This window comes from Pygocentrus nattereri, chromosome 18 (assembly GCF_015220715.1).
Source record: "Pygocentrus nattereri isolate fPygNat1 chromosome 18, fPygNat1.pri, whole genome shotgun sequence".
Taxonomy (NCBI): Eukaryota; Metazoa; Chordata; class Actinopteri; order Characiformes; family Serrasalmidae; genus Pygocentrus; species Pygocentrus nattereri.
In genome coordinates this window covers 4,591,663-4,612,102 of record NC_051228.1, presented here as the reverse complement: position 1 = coordinate 4,612,102, position 20,440 = coordinate 4,591,663, and the positions used below count along the sequence as shown (strand labels likewise).

General features: G+C 41.9%; 2 protein-coding genes across 2 annotated transcripts; both read left to right on the top strand.

Moving 5' to 3' along the window:
• Positions 1-2,982: 2,982 nt before the first annotated feature.
• On the top strand, positions 2,983-4,002 carry LOC119266006 (trace amine-associated receptor 6-like). The gene has a single exon (XM_037547435.1). The coding sequence runs from the start codon at positions 2,983-2,985 to the stop codon at positions 4,000-4,002; it is 1,020 nt and encodes a 339-aa protein (XP_037403332.1).
• Positions 4,003-16,489: 12,487 nt separating this feature from the next.
• LOC108433195 (trace amine-associated receptor 13c-like) lies at positions 16,490-17,518 on the top strand. The gene has a single exon (XM_017707634.2). It carries the CDS (start codon positions 16,490-16,492, stop codon positions 17,516-17,518), a length of 1,029 nt encoding a protein of 342 aa, XP_017563123.2.
• The last annotated feature ends 2,922 nt before the right edge of the window (positions 17,519-20,440 follow it).

Sequence of the window (20,440 nt, the reverse complement as noted above, 5' to 3'; positions counted from 1 at the left end):
GAACGACTGAGCCTTTCAGGGATGCTCCCTTTATACCCAATCATGACGCTCACCTGTTTCCCATTAACATGTTCACCTGTGGAATGTTTCAAATAGGTGTTTTTGAGCATTCCTCAACTTTCCCAGTCTTTTCTTGCCGCTGGCCCACCTTCTTTGGAATGTGTTGCAGGCATCAAATTCAAAATGAGTGAATATTTGCAAAAAACAATAAAGTTTATCCATTTGAACATTAAATATCTTGTCTTTGTAGTGAATTCCATTGAATATAGATTAAAAAGGATTTGCAAATCACCGTATTCTGTTTTTATTTGTTTTTCACAACATCCCAACTTCATTGGAATTTGGGTTGTATCTCTCTCTCCTGAAAACTTCAGTCCTCCTGATGGTTTAATTACATAAATGATCTGCAGAAACTTTTTCCAAAAGAACATGTTAAGACAACAAGTAAATGGAGAGAGAAAGAAGATAAGTGTGGAGAAAAGAGAAAAAAAGAATCAAGCTAATTGTGGCATGTGCCTGCCCCCTGGGCCCCGACACTGACAGCCGTGAGAGTCGGCAAGAAGGCGAGTCCCGAATACCAATGGGGTGACGAACCTCAGTGAGGATGGCAGGGAGAGCCCCCCCCTATCCCAGCCACTGGAGAAGTTGCGGAGGTCCCTCTGGCCACTGAAGAAGTCAGTGGGACCCTGGCTGTGTCCACAGCTGGCGCAACCTTCCCTGACATGCTGGCCTGCAAGACTCACAACCATTTGCTGAGGGAGTCCTTACATGCTGAGCGGCTTTTTTCACTGTCATGGCCCGGGGGGTGGGCATATGCCACACAGATCCTAAAGCAGATACATTTGTAGACCCTCCCTTACATGACCATCAATAGCAACATAAGGATCCATAGAAGACTTACATATAGACAGAAATGAGCAGCTTAAGTGGGACCCACAGCTGTATCCCAACTGGGGACCATGACTGTGACTGAAATGGGGCTTACAATTGTAGCTAAACTGTGGCTCCACAAATGTGTCACAGCTGTGGACCATGAATGTGACCTAACTGTGTCTCTTACCTATAATGCAATTGGAGACTCTTTAAAAAGTCCACTATAAGCCCAAGCCCAGACAAAACCTACACAGCCCAGTTAAAACCCACATGGAGCTCAAGTATACGTTAGCTGGGATTCATGGTGAAGTTGAAGGAGCTTCCTAAAGAACTGGGGAACAACATTATGTGAGAACACTCAAAATCTAACAGAGCTATAGCATAGATCTTACAGCATCTGTTTCGATAATATGCTAGTGGAAAGTTCATGAAACTACAATTAGCCACCCCTGGACAGCTGCACCTTACAAGATTTCCAAAAGCTAGAAAATTCAGGTCCAGAAAGTAAACATACAAACATCTACAGGACTTTTTTTTCAGCTGCTTTGCTTCTCTAATTAAATCAAATCAAAAGTGTCATTAGAAAAAAAATCCTGAAGGTATTTTCTGGACCTGGATTTTACACAACATGCTTGCAGATTAAAGATAAGGAATGTAAGAGAGAAGCCAAAGGAAAAGCTATCCTATGCTGAGCTATTTGATCTATTTGTTTAATGATTTGTTTTAAGAACATTGTGCTAAAGCAGAGTGACCTCAAGTGAGATCCAAGTGCACAAAGAACTTACTTAATGACCTGAGGGTATTCCAAGCAACTGCCCAATAAACAGTCCAGAGGCAGCTACGATAAACATTGAGACCAAGAAATCAAAGCACAGGGCTCAACCAAACCCAGAAGAGCAAATATCCAAGGAAAAGTAGGAAAAACTAGAGATAATAGGCATATGCCTGCTCATAGTAGACAGGGAAAAACCTTGGCAAGACTTCACAAGGAGCATTTGATGAAGCCTAAAAGAGAAATAGATAACTGCTCAAATGCAAGTGATATTCACATCTATAGGTAAGACAAGGAATCACGTGTTTGACATGTGACAACACTAAGACCATAATTGTATATGCCATACAGTCAAAAACATTTGGATGAATCAGAACTCTTTTAATACCACACCCTCTGCTGAAATTAAATGTTACATGACACCAAAGGAAACATGAGTGGTTGCCCAAGCCCACCAGTCATGCTGGAACAGGAAAGAGCCTTCCCAAACTGCTGACACAAAGTTGAAAGCGTGTAATTGTCTGATATTTATGCTATGGCATTAATGTTATCCTTCACTATTACTACGGTGCCCAAACCCTGAAAAAACAGTCTCAGTCCATTATCCCTCCTCCACCAAACTTTACTGCTAACACTATACCTTCAGGTAGGTGGCATTCTCTAGACAGACTCACCCATCAGATTGCCAGGATGATTCATCCCTCTAGAAAACATTTTTCCACTGCTCCAATACACCTTGTGCTCTGTTTTTCACATACATTGGTGTACACTTACACTTATATTTAAAACTCCCTTTTCATCACCATCACAATGTCCACTTTTATGTACAGTCATAGATCTTTCTTATACCAACCTTTTACTTCATTTATGATTAGTGTTAATAATACCTAATTAGTTTTTAAAAGTGCATATTCAACCACAATAACAGTGCTAATCATTATTGGGGCTTCAAGCACCAAAGGTATTTGATGATGATGATCATCAAGTGGTTATGCACTCTGTAATTATATTCCTCTTTTTCTACACTGTATGACTAAATGACTAACCAGGAAATTACCCATAGTACACTGCAGTAAACAGCTCCATTGCTCACACCTAGAATGTTTTAATGTTGTTATTATTATATATTTTTGCATGTTTGCTGCTGTAAGTAATGATGTAATGTAACACTGAATACCTGAGAGCCTGACGTCAGAGACAAGTCAGCCACTCATGTGTCAGCGTGAGGATTCATAGTAAAGTATAAAGAGACATGACCAAAAGACGCAACTCCCAGTTCAGTACAACTGAACAAACGACTGGATCAGTTTCAGTTGGCAGACTGGTGTCTGACTGAGATGGAGAGCAAACACTATAGTCAAAACATCACAGTTCAGTACTGCTTTCCTTACATGAACTCTTCTTGCAGGAAGGAAGTGCGAACAGGCCCTGCTTATATATTTCTGTTAATTTTTCTCTCATGTGTCTCTGTGTGCACTGTGTTTCTGAACCTGCTGGTGATCATCTCCATCTCTCACTTCAAGCAGCTCCACACTCCCACCAACCTGCTCATCCTCTCTCTGGCTGTGGCAGATCTTCTCGTGGGAATGTTTGTTATGCCTGTGAATATCATGCAATTAATAGATTCATGTTGGTATCTTGGAGAAATGGCATGCACTGTGTCTTTAGCGGTCAGTTTTATGTCTGCATCAGGGTCACTCTGTAGCCTGGTTCTCATTGCAGTTGATCGGTACATTGCTGTAACTGACCCTCTGCTTTATTCCATGAAAATCACAGTTTGTAAAACTGTGTTGTTGATCATAATAGGTTGGTCATTTGTTCTGTTGTACATTTTAACATGTTTATACTCTCATGACCGTTTACTTTCATCTGAGATATTCACTTCATGCTATGGAGAGTGTGTGATCTATGTTAAATATTACTGGGTGTTTGTTGACATAGTTTGTTTTCTAGCACCCTGCTCTGTCATACTGGTTTTATATTCAATAATTTTTAAAGTGGCACAACGTCAAGCTAAAGCTGTTAGAGCTCTGATGACCAGTGCCTCAAACAAACATGAAGCTCAATCCTCAAATGTTTCTGAAACCAAAGCAGCAAAGACATTAAGCATTACAGTATTTGTTTATCTTGCTTGTTATATACCTTATTATATAGGTTCTCTGACAGATAATAACTCGACCTCTTCATCAATGATGTCGACTGGATTTATCTGGCTAATAAACATTACCTCCTCTGTGAATCCACTAATATATGCCATTTTCTACCCATGGTTCAGAGCATCAGTGAAGTATGTATTAACTTGTAAAATATTTGTATATCCGTCTTCAAGGTTAAATTTGTTTCCAAAGCATGTTTAATTTTCAGCTATTATGCCTGACATCAATTTATAGCACCAAATAGAGATGATCATATATCCATATACTGAATCTACTTTGCTGGTGCTGGTACACAAATGATATATGCTACATCTAATCAGCATACAGTTGTAAAATATGGCTTTAAAGAAGGCTAAATAATGACCTCACTGAATACATATAATAATAAATATAAATATATATAATTTGCACATTATCATGGTCATGATTTTTGTGCACTTCATATATCCTGGTGAATAAGAAGCCTGTCCATTTTGTTTAATCATATAGTTGTGACTGTGGAAAATAACTGAGTGTAGTGCCATGAAGATGTTATAGAGGCAAACAGCACATAATAAATGATGTTACATGTATATTTTTCATTGTAAATTGTCGATGCCAGCCACGCTCTACCTTTAAATGCAGTAGGATGATGAGAAATCTACAGGTCTAGTCGGAGAACGATGACATTCAATAAATAAAATAAAAAACAAAATGAACTTTGTATTATTGCCTTAAACAAATGGATGTTCTCTAGGTCAGCTACAAGCATCTGATGTTAACCCAAAACTGTTTATGTAAATAAGAGTAAATAATGATTGTCCTTTTTCTAACTGTGCCATTTATTTTAAAACAGTTAACATGACTGATCTACATTTTAAATAAGAACGAGATAAACATCACTGCCGCACTGTGTGGTCCTGATGGTGATCTTGATATACACTGTTAGAAATAAAGGTACCATGCAGGTACATGATCTTTCTTCAATGTGCAAACAATGTAAGTGTACCCTTGAAGGTGCAACAGCGGTTTTAAGGTCCAATTGTGTGCCTTAAATAAGTTTTTCCTAGTGGAAAAGTAGATATTTCTTACTTTTTATAATCTAATGTTTTAAAACAGAACAATAAAATAAAAAGCCAGGACACAAGACGGGCTGTGTGGAGTCAGTACAACTTAGATAATATCATTTTGATGGATTATGGTTCAGTTATGCCCATCCATACATCCATCCATCCATCATCTTCTGCTTTTCTGGGGTTCGGGTTGCGCGGGCAGCATCTTAAACAATGAGGCCCAGACCTCCCTTTCCCCAGCCACTTCCACTAGCTAATCAGTGAAAAAAGGGCAGCCCTGACGGAGTCCAACTCTCACTGGGAATGAGTCTGACTTACTGCTGGCCATGCGAACCAAACTCCTGCTTTGTTTGTATAGGGCCTGAATGGCTCATAGCAAAGAGCCATGTACCCTGTACTCAAGCACCTCCCACAGAATACCCCGGGGAACACAGTCAAATTCCTTCTCCAAATCCACAAAGCACATGTGGACTGGTGGGCAAACTCCCATGCACCCTGCGTGGTGCCCTGATTCTGGAGAGGGTGAAGAGTTGGTCCAGTGTTCCACGACCAGGGCAGAACGCGCACTGCTCCTCCTGAATCCGAGGTTCGACTATAAGCCAGACTCTCTTCTCCAGTACCCCTGCATAGACCTTACCAGGGAGGCTGATAAGTGTGATTCCCCTGTAGTTGAAACACACCCTCCGGTCCCCCTTTTTAAAAAGAGGCACCACCACCCCTGTCTGCCAATCCAGTGGCACCGCCCCCCATGTCCATGCAATGTTGAAAAGGCATTTCAGCCAAGACAGCCCCACAACATCCAGAGCCTTGAGGAACTCAGGACGGATCTCATCCACCCCTGGTACCTTGCCACCAAGGCGCTTTTTAACTACCTTAGCTACTTCGGCCTCAGTAATGGACAAGCCTATTCCCGTGTCCCCAGACTCTGCCTCCTCACTGGAGAACGTGTCGGTGGGATTGAGAAGGTCCTCAAAGTGTTCCTTCCACCGCCCAATGACGTCTTCAGTCGAAGTCAGCAGCACACCATCTCCACTATATACAATGCTAGTGGCACACTGCTTTCCCCTTCTGAGTCACCTGATGATTTGCCAGAATCTTTTCGTCTTAAAGTCACTTTCCAAGGCCTCACCAAACTCCTCCCACACACAGGTTTTTGCCATGGCGATAAGTAAAGCCACAGATTGCTTGGCCTGTCGATACCTGCCAGCTCTGGTGTCCCACATGCCAACCATGCCCGGTAGGACTCCTTCTTCAGGTTGACTGCATCTCTCACCTGGGGTGTCCACCACCGGGTTTGAGTATTACCGCCCCGATAGGCACCAACTACCTTGCGGCCACGGCTACAGTCAGCCGCTTCAACAATGGAGGAGCGGAACATGGCCCATTCTGAGTCAATGTCCCTCACCTCCCCCGATATCTGGTCAAAGTTCTGATGGAAGTGTGAGTTGAAGATCAATCTGACTGGTTTTTCTGCCAGACATTCCCAGCAAACCTTCAGTATACATTTGGGTTTGCCTGGTCTAACCGGCATCTTCCCCCAGCACCTGATCCAACTCACCACAAGATGGTGATCAGTTGACAGCTCAGCTCCTCTCTTTACCCGAGTGTCCAAAACACATGGCCGCAAGTCCAATGACACGACTACAAAGTCAATCATTGAACTGCAGCCTAGGGTGTCCTGGTGCCATGTGCACTTATGGACATCCTTGTGTTCAAACATGGTGTTCGTGATGGACAACTGTGGTTTGCACAGAAGTCCAAACACTGAACAGCACTCTGGTTCAGATCAGAGAGGCCATTCCTCCCAATCACACCCCTCCAGGTCTCACTGTCATTGCCCATGTGAGCGTTGAAGTCCCCCAGTAGGACAATAGAGTCTCCAGGAGGTGTACTTTCAAACACCTTTCTCAGTGACTCTAAGAAAGCTGGGTACTCTGAACTGCTGTTCGGTGCATAAGCACAGACAACAGTCAGGACCTGTTCCCCAACCCAAAGGCATAGGGAAGCTACCCTCTCGTCCACCAGAGAAAACCCAAACATACAGGCGCCGAGTCGAGGGGTTATGAGAAAGCCCACACCTGCCCACCGCCTCTCACCATGGGCAACTCCAGAAAAGAATAAAGTCCATCCCCTCCCAAGGAGATTGGAGCCAGAGCCCAAGCTCTGTGTTGAGGTGAGCCTGATTATATCTAGCCAGTATCTCTCAATCTCGCGCACCAACTCAGGCTCCTTCCCTGCCAGTGAGGTAACATTCCAAGTTCCAAAAGCCAGTTTCAGTAACCGAGGATCAGTACGGCAAGGCCCATGCCTTCGGACACTGACTGAGGCTACCACCACAGAGACAAAAACGGTACTGCCCTAGTGACAGTGTTGTACCTTTTTTTCTGAGTGTGTACCATCTCTCTCTCTATTTATACTGATGAATCTATATATACTACACATCTATTTTTAAAATGTTTGGACAGTAGCAATTTAATATTAGGAATGTTGTGAAATTTTCTAAAACATATCTGAAAAAGCAGATGTAAGCAGTTTAAAAACAACATATGGTGGATTTACAAGGATTTCAAATTGTTTTTAGAAATCATTTTTCAACATTTCAAATTGTTTATTTCAATGGGAGACAGGTGTGAACTGCAGGCAGGCGAGTCTAGTACACGCACTCTTTTACTACGAAGCCATGCTGTCATAACACATGCAGAATGTGGCTTGGCGTTGTATTGCAGAAATGAGCAGGGACGTCCCTGAAAAAGGCGTTGCTTGGACGGCAGCATATGTTGCTCCAAAACCTGTATGTACCTTTCAGCATTAATGATGCCTTCACAGATCTGCAAGTTACCCATGCCAAGGGCACTAACACACCCCCATACCATCGGAGATGCTGGCTTTTGAACTTTGTGCTGATAACAATCCAGACAGTCCTTTTCCTCTTTGGCCCAGAGGACACAATGTTCATGATTCCCAAAACCAATTTGAAATGTGGACACGTCAGACACTTTTCCACTTTGCATCAGTCCATCTCAGATGAGCTTGGGCCCAGAGGAGGCAGCAGCGTTTCTGGGTGTTGTTGATATACGTCTTTTGCTTTTCATGGCAGAGTTTTAACTTGCACTTGTAGATGGAGAGACGAGCTGAGTTCACTGAAAGTGGTTTTCTGAAGTGTTCCTGAGCCCATGTGGGAATATCCGTTACAGAATGATGTCGGTTTTTAATGCAGTGCCGCTTGAGGGATCGAAGGTCACGGGCATTCAATGTTGGTTTTCTGCCTTGCTGCTTACCTGCAGAGATTTCTCCCAGTTTTCTGAATCTTTTGATGTTATGATGGACTGTAGATGATGAGACCCCTAAATTCCTTGCAATTGCACATTGAGAAACATTGTTCTCAACAATGTTGTTCACAAAGTGGTGCACCTCGCCCCATCCTTGCTTGAATGACTGAGCCTTTCAGGGATGATCCATTTATACCCAATCATGACACTCACCTGTTTGTTTCCAGTTAACCTGCTCATCTATGGAATGTTCCAAACAGGTGTTTTTTTGAGCATTCCTCAACTTTCCCAGTCTTTTGCTGCCCCTGTCCCAACTTCTTTGGAACATGTTGCAGGCATAAAATTCAAAATCAGTGAATATTTGCAAAAAACTAAGTTTATCTGTTTGAACATTAAATATCTTGTCTTTATTTTGTATTCAATTGAATATAAATTGAAATTTGCAAATCATCGTATTCTGTTTTTATTTATGTTTTACTCAACATCCCAACTTCATTGGAATTGGGGTTGTATGACAACAGAGACCCTGGACTGTTGAGCAACTGAAGTTGCACATCAAGTAAGAATGGGAAACAACTCCACCTACAAAGCTTCAACAATCACTGTCCTCAGTTCCCAAACGCTTATTGAGTGTTGTTAAAAGGAAAGGTGGTGTAACACAGTGGTAAACATGCCGCTGTCTCGACGTCTTTGGAAGGTGTTGCAGGCGTCAAATTCAAAATGAGTGAATATTTGCAAAAAACAAAGTTTATCAATTTGAACATTAAATATTTTGTCTTTGTAGTGTATTCAATTGAATATGGGTTGAAAAGGATTTGCAAATAATCATCTTCTGTCTTTCTGTTTTATACAATGTCCCAACTTCATTGGTAATTGGGGTTGTACCTGCATGTTATGATGCTGGTGCATGAGCCTGATCAAAGTTTATTGGTCGTGTAGATGGACGAACTAAAAAAAAAAAAAAAAAAAAAAAACATTTAAACTCCTATGCCTAACCAGTGAGCAGTAAAACTGTGGGGCTATGCACAATTCAAATAATAAGCTGCTGCCATTTCACACATATTGCATTCACATCAAGGCACATTTCATGCTGCACTCATAATAATATCTACATCTGGCTCTCTGTCCTTGAAAACTTGCATATATCTCTCACAAACCACAAGAACCCCACATGCAGGAGAACTCAGAACTCATTTGAAGTAAAAAATTAGACCTGTGTAATTGTGATATGCCTGGTTCTATTAAGTGTATTTTTCTTCACACTTCATGCAAGCATGTTTGTTGATAAATAATAATGACAAAAATCTCTTAGTACTATGTAGTACAGAATAGTACAAAATGACTGCAAAATGAACGTCCAGGTGGCATCCGGATCAGATGCCCAAACCACCTCAGCTGGCTCCTTTGAATACAGAGAAGTAGTGGCTCTACTCAAGAGTTCCTCCCGGATGACCGAGCTCCTCACCCTATCAAGTAGAGCATAGCCACCACCCTGTGAAGAAAGCTCATTTCCTCTGCTTGTATTTGCGATCTCATTCTTTCTGTCATTACTCACAACTCTTGGTCATAGGTGAGTGTTGGGATGTAGACCAACCAGTAAACCGAGAGCTTCGCCTTATGGCTTAGCCCCCTCTTCACCACTACGGTCCAGTACAGTGACCTAATTACTGCTGCCTCCTGTCCCAGCTCGCGGCCAATCTCACGATCCCTGTGCTCATACACATAGCAGCAGCTTCACACTCTGCTTCAGCAGCAATCTACTCCAGTGAGCGCTGGAGTTACCCAAGTGATCCAGCCTAAAGTACAACATCACCTGCAAATAGCAGAGATGGGAACCTCTGGCCACCATACTAAATGCCCTCCTGGCCTCAGTTACGCCTGGACACACTGTCCAAGAATATCACAACCAGGAGTGGACACAAGGCGCAACCCTGGTGGAGTCCAACACTAACACTGAAAGAGTCTGACTTAATGCTGAGTATACAAACACAGCTGTCATCCCGATAGTATAGAGATTGAATGGCCCGGAGTGTGAGAGGGTGAAAAGCTGTTCCATTGTTCCACGGCAGGAACAGAAGCCGCTTTTTTCCTCCTCAATTTGACGTTCAACTATCGGTCAGAGTCTCCTTTCCAGCACCTTGATATAGACTTTCCCAGGGAGGCTGAGCAATGTGATACCCTGGTAGCTGGCACACACCCTCCAGTCCCCTTTCTTAAAAATAAGGACCACCACTCCGGTCTGCCAGTCCAAGGGTACAGTTCCCAAGGTCCATGCAATATTGCAGAAGTGTGTGAGTGATGTCAGCCCCACAATATCCAAAGCCTTTAGCATCTCTGGATGAATCACATCCACCCACAGTGCCTTGCCACTGAAGAGCTTGCCAACTACTTCAGTGATCTCCACCAGGGAAATGGAGCTTGACACGCCAGAAGCCTCTGGCCCTGACTCCTGTGAGGGAGGTATGTTCCCTGGATTAAGGAGTTCCTCAAAGTGCTCCTTCCACCAACCGACAATATCCTCATTTGAAGTCAGAGTTTCTCCTTCCCTGCTGAATGACTCGTGAGTTTGGTCCCAGAGCTGACAGGGTGGAGGTGAGCCCAACTATATCTATTTGGTACCTCTCAACAACTCACACGAGCTCCGGCTCTTCTCCCCCAGTGAGGTTACATTTCACATACCAAAATCCAGTTTCTGTTGCAGAGGCCTAGGCTGCCAAGGGCCTCTCTGTCATCTCCCACTGCCTATACTGCACTGCACCGCTCCCCCATGCTGGACCTTGTGGATGGTGGGCCCACATGGTCTCCCCACATTGCCACTTTGGGCTGAGCCAGGCCGGGTTACGTGGGCTGCCTGGCCACCAGGTGCTTGATGAAGGATGCTACTCCCCGGCCTGGCTCCAGAGCTGGCTCCCGGTGATGCTCTCCTGGGCAGGGTACGCGATTGTCCGTGACCATTTGTCATGGAAAGTTTTCGGATCAAGGCAGTCTGGGTTTTCACTCCAGGCCTGTTCGCCCTGGGAGACCGTACCAGGAACATGTTGCTCCTGATGACTTAGCTCTGAAGATACCTGGACCAAAAAAGACCTTGCGCCACAACAAGTCCCCAATCCAGGAAGGGTAAACAAATAAATAACATTTAATATTATTTTGTGTGTTTGCTCAGAATTCATCATTATTCTTCTTAATAATTATTTTTATGCCGTGCAACAAATCAAACCAAGTCATTTTGCATGACAGGCATTGAACTTGGTCAATAGTTAGTATTCCCAGCCTCTACTGATCCATGTGATATAGAGATGTGGAAACAAAATTAGACCAAGCAATGTCCTAATGCAAACATATTTATAGGCCACACAGTACCAGGATTCAGAATCTATTATTTTTGGGGAAAAAAAATACATTTGAAAATGAATGTAAGATATGTCAATTAAAGTCATTCAGCACTCACACAAACAGGAATGAGCAGCTGAAAAAAGGACACCAACTGCCGTCCACAACTATATCTGAAATGGGGCCCACAACAGTAACCCAACTGGTGCTTATAACTGTATCTGAAGCAAAGCCCACAAATGTAACACAAATAGCATGGCTGTGACAACACTGGGGCCTATGGCTAAGATGCAAACAAGGACCTGTTAAAAAGTCCACCACAAATCTATGCCCAGTTGAAACCCACACAGCCCAGATAAAACCTAAATGAAGCCTAGGTGGACATTTAAATGGGAAATATGGCAACGATGAAGGCACCTCCTATAGTACTTAAGGACAGCACTTTTGAAGAACATGTAGCCCTCTTTTGCTGCAGAGGGGGTGGATAATTACTTACTCCGAGTTCGTGGGTATGGTTCTCACCTGTTAAGTTGTACTGTAGTTAACTGTATGGCCAAGGAAACTTAACCACCCAACTCTAACTTGGTGTAATAAGCAGCAACAATATGCCCAGTGAATGGAGCCAGACAAGGAGTATGAAAAAGGTAGAAAATGTATTATAAAAATAAACGTGTTTTTAAATTGTACAGCTCTCTTTTAACCGAGGAGTATGGCAAAACAGAAATCAACTTGTATTTTAACGTGTAGTTTTAAAGTATTTACAATTACAGTTGGGACCACCTTTTTATATGCACTGATCAATTACTTTCTTTTTAAACCACATAACACAATTTCTGAGATGACGCGTCATTCATTATAATAAAAATACCCCTTACCCAAGCCGGCAAACTCAAAAGAACAAAATAATAAACGTTGCAGACCTGTTCAAACTTGTGGCAGCATAAAGTGGATCCGTAATTGTCTGCTTACAAGTCTGCTTACAGTTCCAGTTTTAATGTCATGTGTCCAACTCTCATGAACGTTACCAAAGTGTGCTCACAGCCATCCACAGGTCTCTCTCTCACTCTCCTCTCTCGTGATGCAGGCAGGTGCTCCCAGCGATGGCTAACCCGCGGAACCTCGAGCATCTCCTGTAGCTCGAGGTGCTATCAGGCAGCGTAAATGTTCCTCGTACACAGTCTTCACCACTGCGTAGTCCAGTACACACACAACTCCTCTCTGAACCAGTAAAAGTGCTTAAGCTAGCGGATAAAGCTAACGGTGCTCAGTCCAGGATACGAGCACTGCAGCATACCATAGTAGCTAACGGCTAACGCTAAATTCTCCCACTTCTGAGCAGTAGTAATTTACACAATATATCACTCATGTAATTCTGCACTGTAACTGGGGACTTTACATGGTCCTGCAGACATGGTGGGTTGCAGTTCACTGTCGCTAAAAGAGGATAAAACTGAAAGTTTTATCATAAACGTTACTGAGCTCTGCCAGCTGCAGTAGCCCTTGCCCGCCTCATCACATCACGGCTCACGGCTCACGGCTCCCGCCTCCCGCCTCCCGCCTCCCGGAGGTGCGAACAGGCCCTGCTTATATATTTCTGTTCTTTGTTCTTTCATGTGTTTCTGTGTTCACTGTGTTTCTGAACCTGCTGGTGATCATCTCCATCTCTCACTTCAAGCAGCTCCACACTCCCACCAACCTGCTCATCCTCTCTCTGGCTGTGGCGGATCTTCTTGTGGGACTGTTTGTTATGCCTGTGAATATCATGCAATTAATAGATTCCTGTTGGTATCTTGGAGAAATGGCATGCACTGTGTCTTTAGTGGTCAATTTTTTGTCTGGATCAGGGTCACTCTGTAGCCTGGTTCTCATTGCAGTTGATCGGTACATTGCTGTAACTGACCCTCTGCTTTATTCCATGAAAATCACAGTTTGTAAAACTGTGTTGTTGATCATAATAGGTTGGTCATTTTTTCTGTTGTACATTTTAATGTGTTTATACTCTAATGACCATTTACTTTCTTCTCAAATATTCACTACATGCTATGGAGAGTGTGTGATCTATGTTAAATATTCCTGGGTCCTTGTTGACCTTGTAGTTTGTTTTCTAGCCCCCTGCTCTGTCATACTGGTTTTATATTCAATCATTTTTAAAGTGGCACAACATCAAGCTAAAGCCGTTAGAGCTGTAATGACCGATGCCTCAAACAAACATGGAGCTCAATCCTCAAATGTTTCTGAAACCAAAGCAGCAAAGACATTAAGCATTACAGTATTTGTTTATCTTGCTTGTTATATACCTTATTACACAGGTTCTCTGACAGATAGTAACTTGACATCTTCATCAATGGTGTGGACTGTTTTTATCTGGCTAATATACATGACCTCCTCTGTGAATCCACTAATATATGCCATTTTCTACCCATGGTTCAGAGCATCAGTGAAGTATGTTTTAACTTGTAAAATATTTGTATATCCATCTTCAAGGTTAAATTTGTTTCCAAAGCATGTTTAACTTTCAGCTATTATGTCTGTGATCAATTCACAGCACCAAATAGAGATGATTATATATTTATATACTGAATCTACTTTGCTGGTGCTGGTACACAAATTATGTATGCTACATCTGGCATGCTGTAATCAGCATACAGTTGTAAAATATGGCTTTACAGAAGGCTAAATGCTGACCTCACTGAATACATATAACTTGAAGTTTATCATGGGCATGATTTTTGTATGCTTCATATATCCTTGTGCTTAAGAAGCCTGGCCATTTTTTATAATCATATAGTAGTGACGGCGGAAAATAACAATGTAGTGCCATGAAGATGCAATAGAGACCAACAGGACATAATAAATGATACATGTCACATGTACATGTTTCATTCTTAAATGTCCATGCCAGCCACCCTTTCCCTTTAAATGCAGAAGGATGATGGTAAATCTCCATGTCTAGTCTGAGAACGATGACTTTCCATAAATAAAATAAAAAACAAAATGCACTTTGTATGTTTACTTAATGTTGCAATGCCTTTAAAAAAACTCTTGTTCTCACAGCCACCTACAAGCATGTGATGTTAACCTAAAACTGTTTATGTAAATAGGTGTAAATAATGATTGTCATTTTGCTGACTGTGAATGAATGATCTGCATTTTCAGTAAGAGGGAGATAAACATCATTGCCGTGCTGTGTAGTCCTGATAATGATCTTGATATACTATCTCTCTCTCTTCATACTGATGAACAAACCTAATTTAAATATGTTTGGACAGGAGCAATTTAATATTAGGAATGTTCTGAAATTTTCTAAAACACACCTTAAACAGGTGATGTAAGCAGTTTAAAAAAAGAATGTTACATACAGAGGATTTACAAGGATTTAAGGTATTTCACCTATTTCACACTCCTCAGTACAGAACAGGAAGTCTCTGTGAATAAACAGCAAGCCTGAAAACTTCAGTCCCCCTGATGGTTTCATTATATAAATGATTTGCAGAAACGTTTTCCAAAAGAACATGTGACAATCACAAGGAACATAAGGACCCATGCATGATGTACAAATAGATAGAAATGAGCAGCTTAAGTGGGACCCACAGCTGTATCACAACTGCGGATCATGATTATGACCGAAATTGGGCTTACAATTGTAGCCTTACTGGGGATCCACAAATGTGTCACAGCTGTGGACTATGAGTGTGACCTAACTGTGGCTCTTACCTATAATGCAACTGGAGACTCTTTAAAAAGTCCTCTATAAGCCCAATTCCAGACAAAACCTACACAGCCCAGTTAAAACCCACATGGAGCCAAAGTGTATATGTTAGCTTCCTAAAGAACTGGGGAACAACATTGTGTGACAACACTCAAAATCTAACAGAGCTATAGCATAGATCTTACAGCATCTGTTTCGATAATATGCAAGTGGAAACTTCAATTAGCCATCCCTGGCCAGCTGCACCTTACAAGATTTCCAAAAGGTAGAAAATTCAGGTCCAGAAAAATAAAAAAAATAAAATAATAAATAAATATATACACATACATATATATATATATATATATATATATATATATATATATATATATATATATATATATATGTATATATATACACACACACACACACACACACACACACACACACATAAAAAAATCAAAACCTCTCCAGAACTTTTTTTCCAACTAATTACAGAAGCCAAATAAGTTTAATCAAAAGAGTCATTGGGGAAAAAATCCTGGAGGTATTTTCTGGACCTGGATTTTCAACAACATGCTTTCAGATTAAAGATAAGGAATGTAAAAGAGAAGCCAACAATCAATCAAAGAGGCTGAGGGATGACAAGAAAGCAGCAGGAACAGTTACGCAGAACAATGTGCAGTCAATATTTGGATGAATCAGAGCCATTTTAATACAACATCCTCTGCTGAAATGAAATGATACATACCACAAAAGGAAACATGAGTGGTGGCCCAAGCCCAAAGTACAATTAGTCTAACTGATGGTTTTGTCCTGGTCAGACTCCAGATCTAAACCCTTTAGCATTTGAGCATTTGATATCTCCTTAACCACAAACTAGCCTGCAATGGTTTTAATTTTTTGAAGCCGTAAACCTGAGTGGAACAATGTTGACTCCTCTATCTGCAAGATTTCTCACATTTAAAGAAGTCAAAGGAAAAGCTATCCTATGCTGAGCTATTTGATCTATTTGTTTAATGATTTGTTTTAAGAACATTGTGACAAAGCAGAGTGGCTTCAAGTGAGATGCAAGTGCACACAGAACTTAATTAATGGGTTGAGGGTATTCCAAGACATTCCTAGACTTTTTTGATATTATTATTATATATTTTTGTATGTTTGCTGCTGTAAGTAATGATGTAATACCTGAGAGCCTGACGTCAGAAACAAGTCAGCCACTCATGTGTCAGCGTGAGGATTCATAGTAAAGTATAAAGAGACATGACCAAAAGACGCAACTCCCAGTTCAGTACCACTGAACAACACGACTGCATCAGTTTCAGTTGGCAGACTGGTGTCTGACTGAGATGGAGAGCAAACACTATAGTCAAAACATCACAGTTCAGTACTGCTTTCCTTACATAAACTCATCTTGCAGGAAGGAGGTGCGAACAGGCCCTGCTTATATATTTCTGTTCTTTTTTCTCTCATGTGTTTCTGTGTTCACTGTGTTTCTGAACCTGCTGGTGATCATCTCCATCTCTCACTTCAAGCAGCTCCACACCCCCACCAACCTGCTCATCCTCTCTCTGGCTGTGGCGGATCTTCTCGTGGGAATGTTTGTTATGCCTGTGAATATCATGCAATTAATAGATTCCTGTTGGTATCTTGGAGAAATGGCATGCACTGTGTCTTTAGTGGTCAGTTTTATGTCAGCATCAGGGTCACTCTGTAGCCTGGTTCTCATTGCAGTTGATCGGTACATTGCTGTCACTGACCCTCTACTTTATTCCATGAAAATCACAGTTTGTAAAACTGTGTTGTTGATCATAATAGGCTGGTCATTTGTTCTGTTTTATATTTTAACGTGTTTATACTCTAATGACCATTTACTTTCATCTGAAATATTCACTTCATGCTATGGAGAGTGTGTGATCTATGTTAAATATTCCTGGGTGCTTGTTGACCTTGTAGTTTGTTTTCTAGCCCCCTGCTCTGTCATACTGGTTTTATATTCAATCATTTTTAAAGTGGCACAACGTCAAGCTAAAGCTGTTAAAGCTGTAATGACCAGTGTAATGACCTCAAATAATCATGAAGCTCAATCCTCAAATGTTTCTGAAACCAAAGCAGCAAAGACATTAAGCATTACAATATTTGTTTATCTTGCTTGTTATATACCTTATTACATAGGTTCTCTGACAGATAGTAGCTTGACATCTTCATCAATGGTGTGGACTGTTTTTATCTGGCTAATAAACATTACCTCCTCTGTGAATCCACTAATATATGCCATTTTCTACCCATGGTTCAGAGCATCAGTGAAGTATGTTTTAACTTGTAAAATATTTGTGTATCCATCTTCAAGGTTGAATTTGTTTACAAAGCATGTTTAATTTTCAGCTATTATGCCTGGCATCAATTCATAGCACCAAATAGAGATGATCATATATCCATATGCTAAATCTACTTTGCTGGTGCTGGTACACAAATTATGTATGCTACATCTGGCATGCTGTAATCAGCATACAGTTTTAAAATATGGCTTTAAAGAAGGCTAAATGCTGACCTCACTGAATACATATAACTTGCACATTATCATGGTCTTGATTTTTGTGCACTCCATATATCCTGGTGAAGAAGAAGCCTGGCCATTTCGTTTAATCATATAGTTGTGACTGTGGAAAATAACTGAATGTAGTGGCATGAAGATGTTATAGAGGCAAACAGCACATAATAAATGATGTTACATGTACATGTTTCATTGTAAACTGTCAATGCCAGCCACCCTGTACCTTTAAATGCAGTAGGATGATGATCTACAGGTCTACTCGGAGAACGATGGCTTTCAATAAATAAAATAAACAAAATGAACTTTCTTGTAATGCCTTAAACAAATTGATGTTCAAGGTCAGCTACAAGCATCTGATGTTAAACTAAATCTGTTTACGTAAATAAGAGTAAATAATGATTTTTCTAACTGCCATTTATTTTAAAACAGCTAACATGACTGATCTACATTTTAAATAAGAACGAGATAAACATCATTGCCGCACTGTGTAGTCCTGATAATGACCTTGATATACACTGTTAGAAATAAAAGATACCATGCAGGTACATGATCTTTCTTCAACGTGCAAACAATGTAACTGTACCCTTGAAGGTGCAACAGCGGTTTTAACGTCCAATTGTGTGCCTTAAATAAGTTTTTCCTAGTGGAAAAGTAGATATTTCTTACTTTTTATAATCTAATGTTTTAAAACAGAACAATAAAATAAAAAGCCAGGACACAAGACGGGGTGTGTGGAGTCAGTACAACTTAGATAATATAATTTTGATGGATTATGGTGCAGTTATGCCCGCCCATCCATCCATCCATCCATCCATCCATCCATCCATCCATCCATCCATCCATCCATCCACTTCTGCTTCTCTGGGGTTCAGGTTGCACAGCATCCTAAGCAATGAGGCCCAGACCTCCCTTTCCCCAGCCACTTCCACAAGCTAATCAGTGAAAAAAGGGCAGCCTTGACGGAGTCCAACTCTCACTGGGAACAAGTCTTACTGCTGGCCATGCGAACCAATCTCCTGCTTTGCTTGTATAGGACCTGAATGGCTGATAGCAAAGAGCCATGTAGCCTGTACTCAAGCACCTACCACAGAATACTCCGGGGAACACAGTTGAATGCCTTTTCCAAATCCACAAAGCACATGTGGACTGGTGGGCAAACTCCCATGCACCCTGCGTGGTGCCCTGATTCTGGAGAGGGTGAAGAGTTGGTCCAGTGTTCCACGACCAGGGCAAAACCCGCATGTGCACTCATGGACATCCTTGTATTCAAACATGGTGTTCGTGATGGACAACTGTGGTTTACACAGAAGTCCAAAAACTGAACAGCACTCGGGTTCAGATCAGAGAGGCCATTCCTCCCAATCACACCCCTCCAGGTCTCACTGTCATTGCCCACGTGAGCATTGAAGTCCCCCAGTAGGACAATAGAGTCTCCAGGAGGTGTACTTTCAAACACCCTTCCCAAGGACTCTAAGAAGGCTGGGTACTCTGAACTGCTGTTCGGTGCATAAGCACAGCCAACAGTCAGGACCCGTTCCCCAACCCAAAGGCATAGGGAAGCTACCCTCTCGTCCACTGGAGAAAACCCAAACATACAGGCGCCGAGGTGAGGGGCTATGAGCCCACACCTGCTCGCCACCTCTCACCATGGGCAACTCCAGAAAAGAATAAAGTCCATCCTCTCCTGATGAGATTGGAGCCAGAGCCCAAGCTCTGTGTTGAGGTGAGCCTGATTATATCTAGCCAGTATCTTTCAACCTCGCGCACCAACTCAGACTCCTTCCCCACCAGTGAGGTAAAATTCCAAGTTCCAAAAGCCAGTTTCAGCAACCGAGGATCAGTACGCCAAGGCCCATGCCTTCGGACACTGCCTGATCCACAAAGCACCGAACCCCTACTACTGCCCCTCCCATCGGTGGTGGGTCGATGGGAGGGGGGGACTCCTGTATCTCTTTCGGGCTGGGCCCGGCCGGGCACTATGAGTAAATGCCCAGCCACCAGACACTCGCTGGCGAGCCCCTGCCCCAGGCCTGGCTCCAGGGTGGGGAACCTGCTACCACCACAGTGACAAAAAGGGTACTGCCCTAGTGTTGTACCTTTTTTAATGAGAGTGTACCATCTCTCTCTCTATTTATACTGATGAACAAACCGATTTTTAAAATGTTTGGACAGCAGCAATTTAATATTGTGAATGTTGTGAAATTTTCTAAATTACATCTTAAAAAGGTGATTTAAGCAGTTTAAAAACAACATATGGAGGATTTACAAGGATTTCAAATTGTTTTTGGAAATCGTTGAAAACTTGAAAACTTGCATATAACCCTCACAAGCCAAAAGACCCCCACATGCAGAAGAACTCAGAACTCATTTGAAGTAAAAAATTAGGCCTGTGTAATTGTGATATGCCTGGTCCTATTAAGTGTATATTTCTTCACACACTTCATGCAAGCATGTTTGTTGATAAATAATAATGATAAAAATCTCTTAGTACTATGGTCTCAAAATGACTGCAAAATGAAAGTCTAGGTGGCATCTGGATCAGATACCCAAACCACCTCAGGTGGCTTCTCTGAATACAGAGAAGTAGTGGCTTTACTCCGAGTTCCTCTCGGATGACCGAGCTCCTCACCCTATCAAGTAGAGCATAGCCACCACCCTGTGAAGAAAGCTCATTTCCTCTGCTTGAATTTGCGATCTCATTCTTTCTGTCATTACTCACAACTCCAGCCTAAAGCACAACATCACC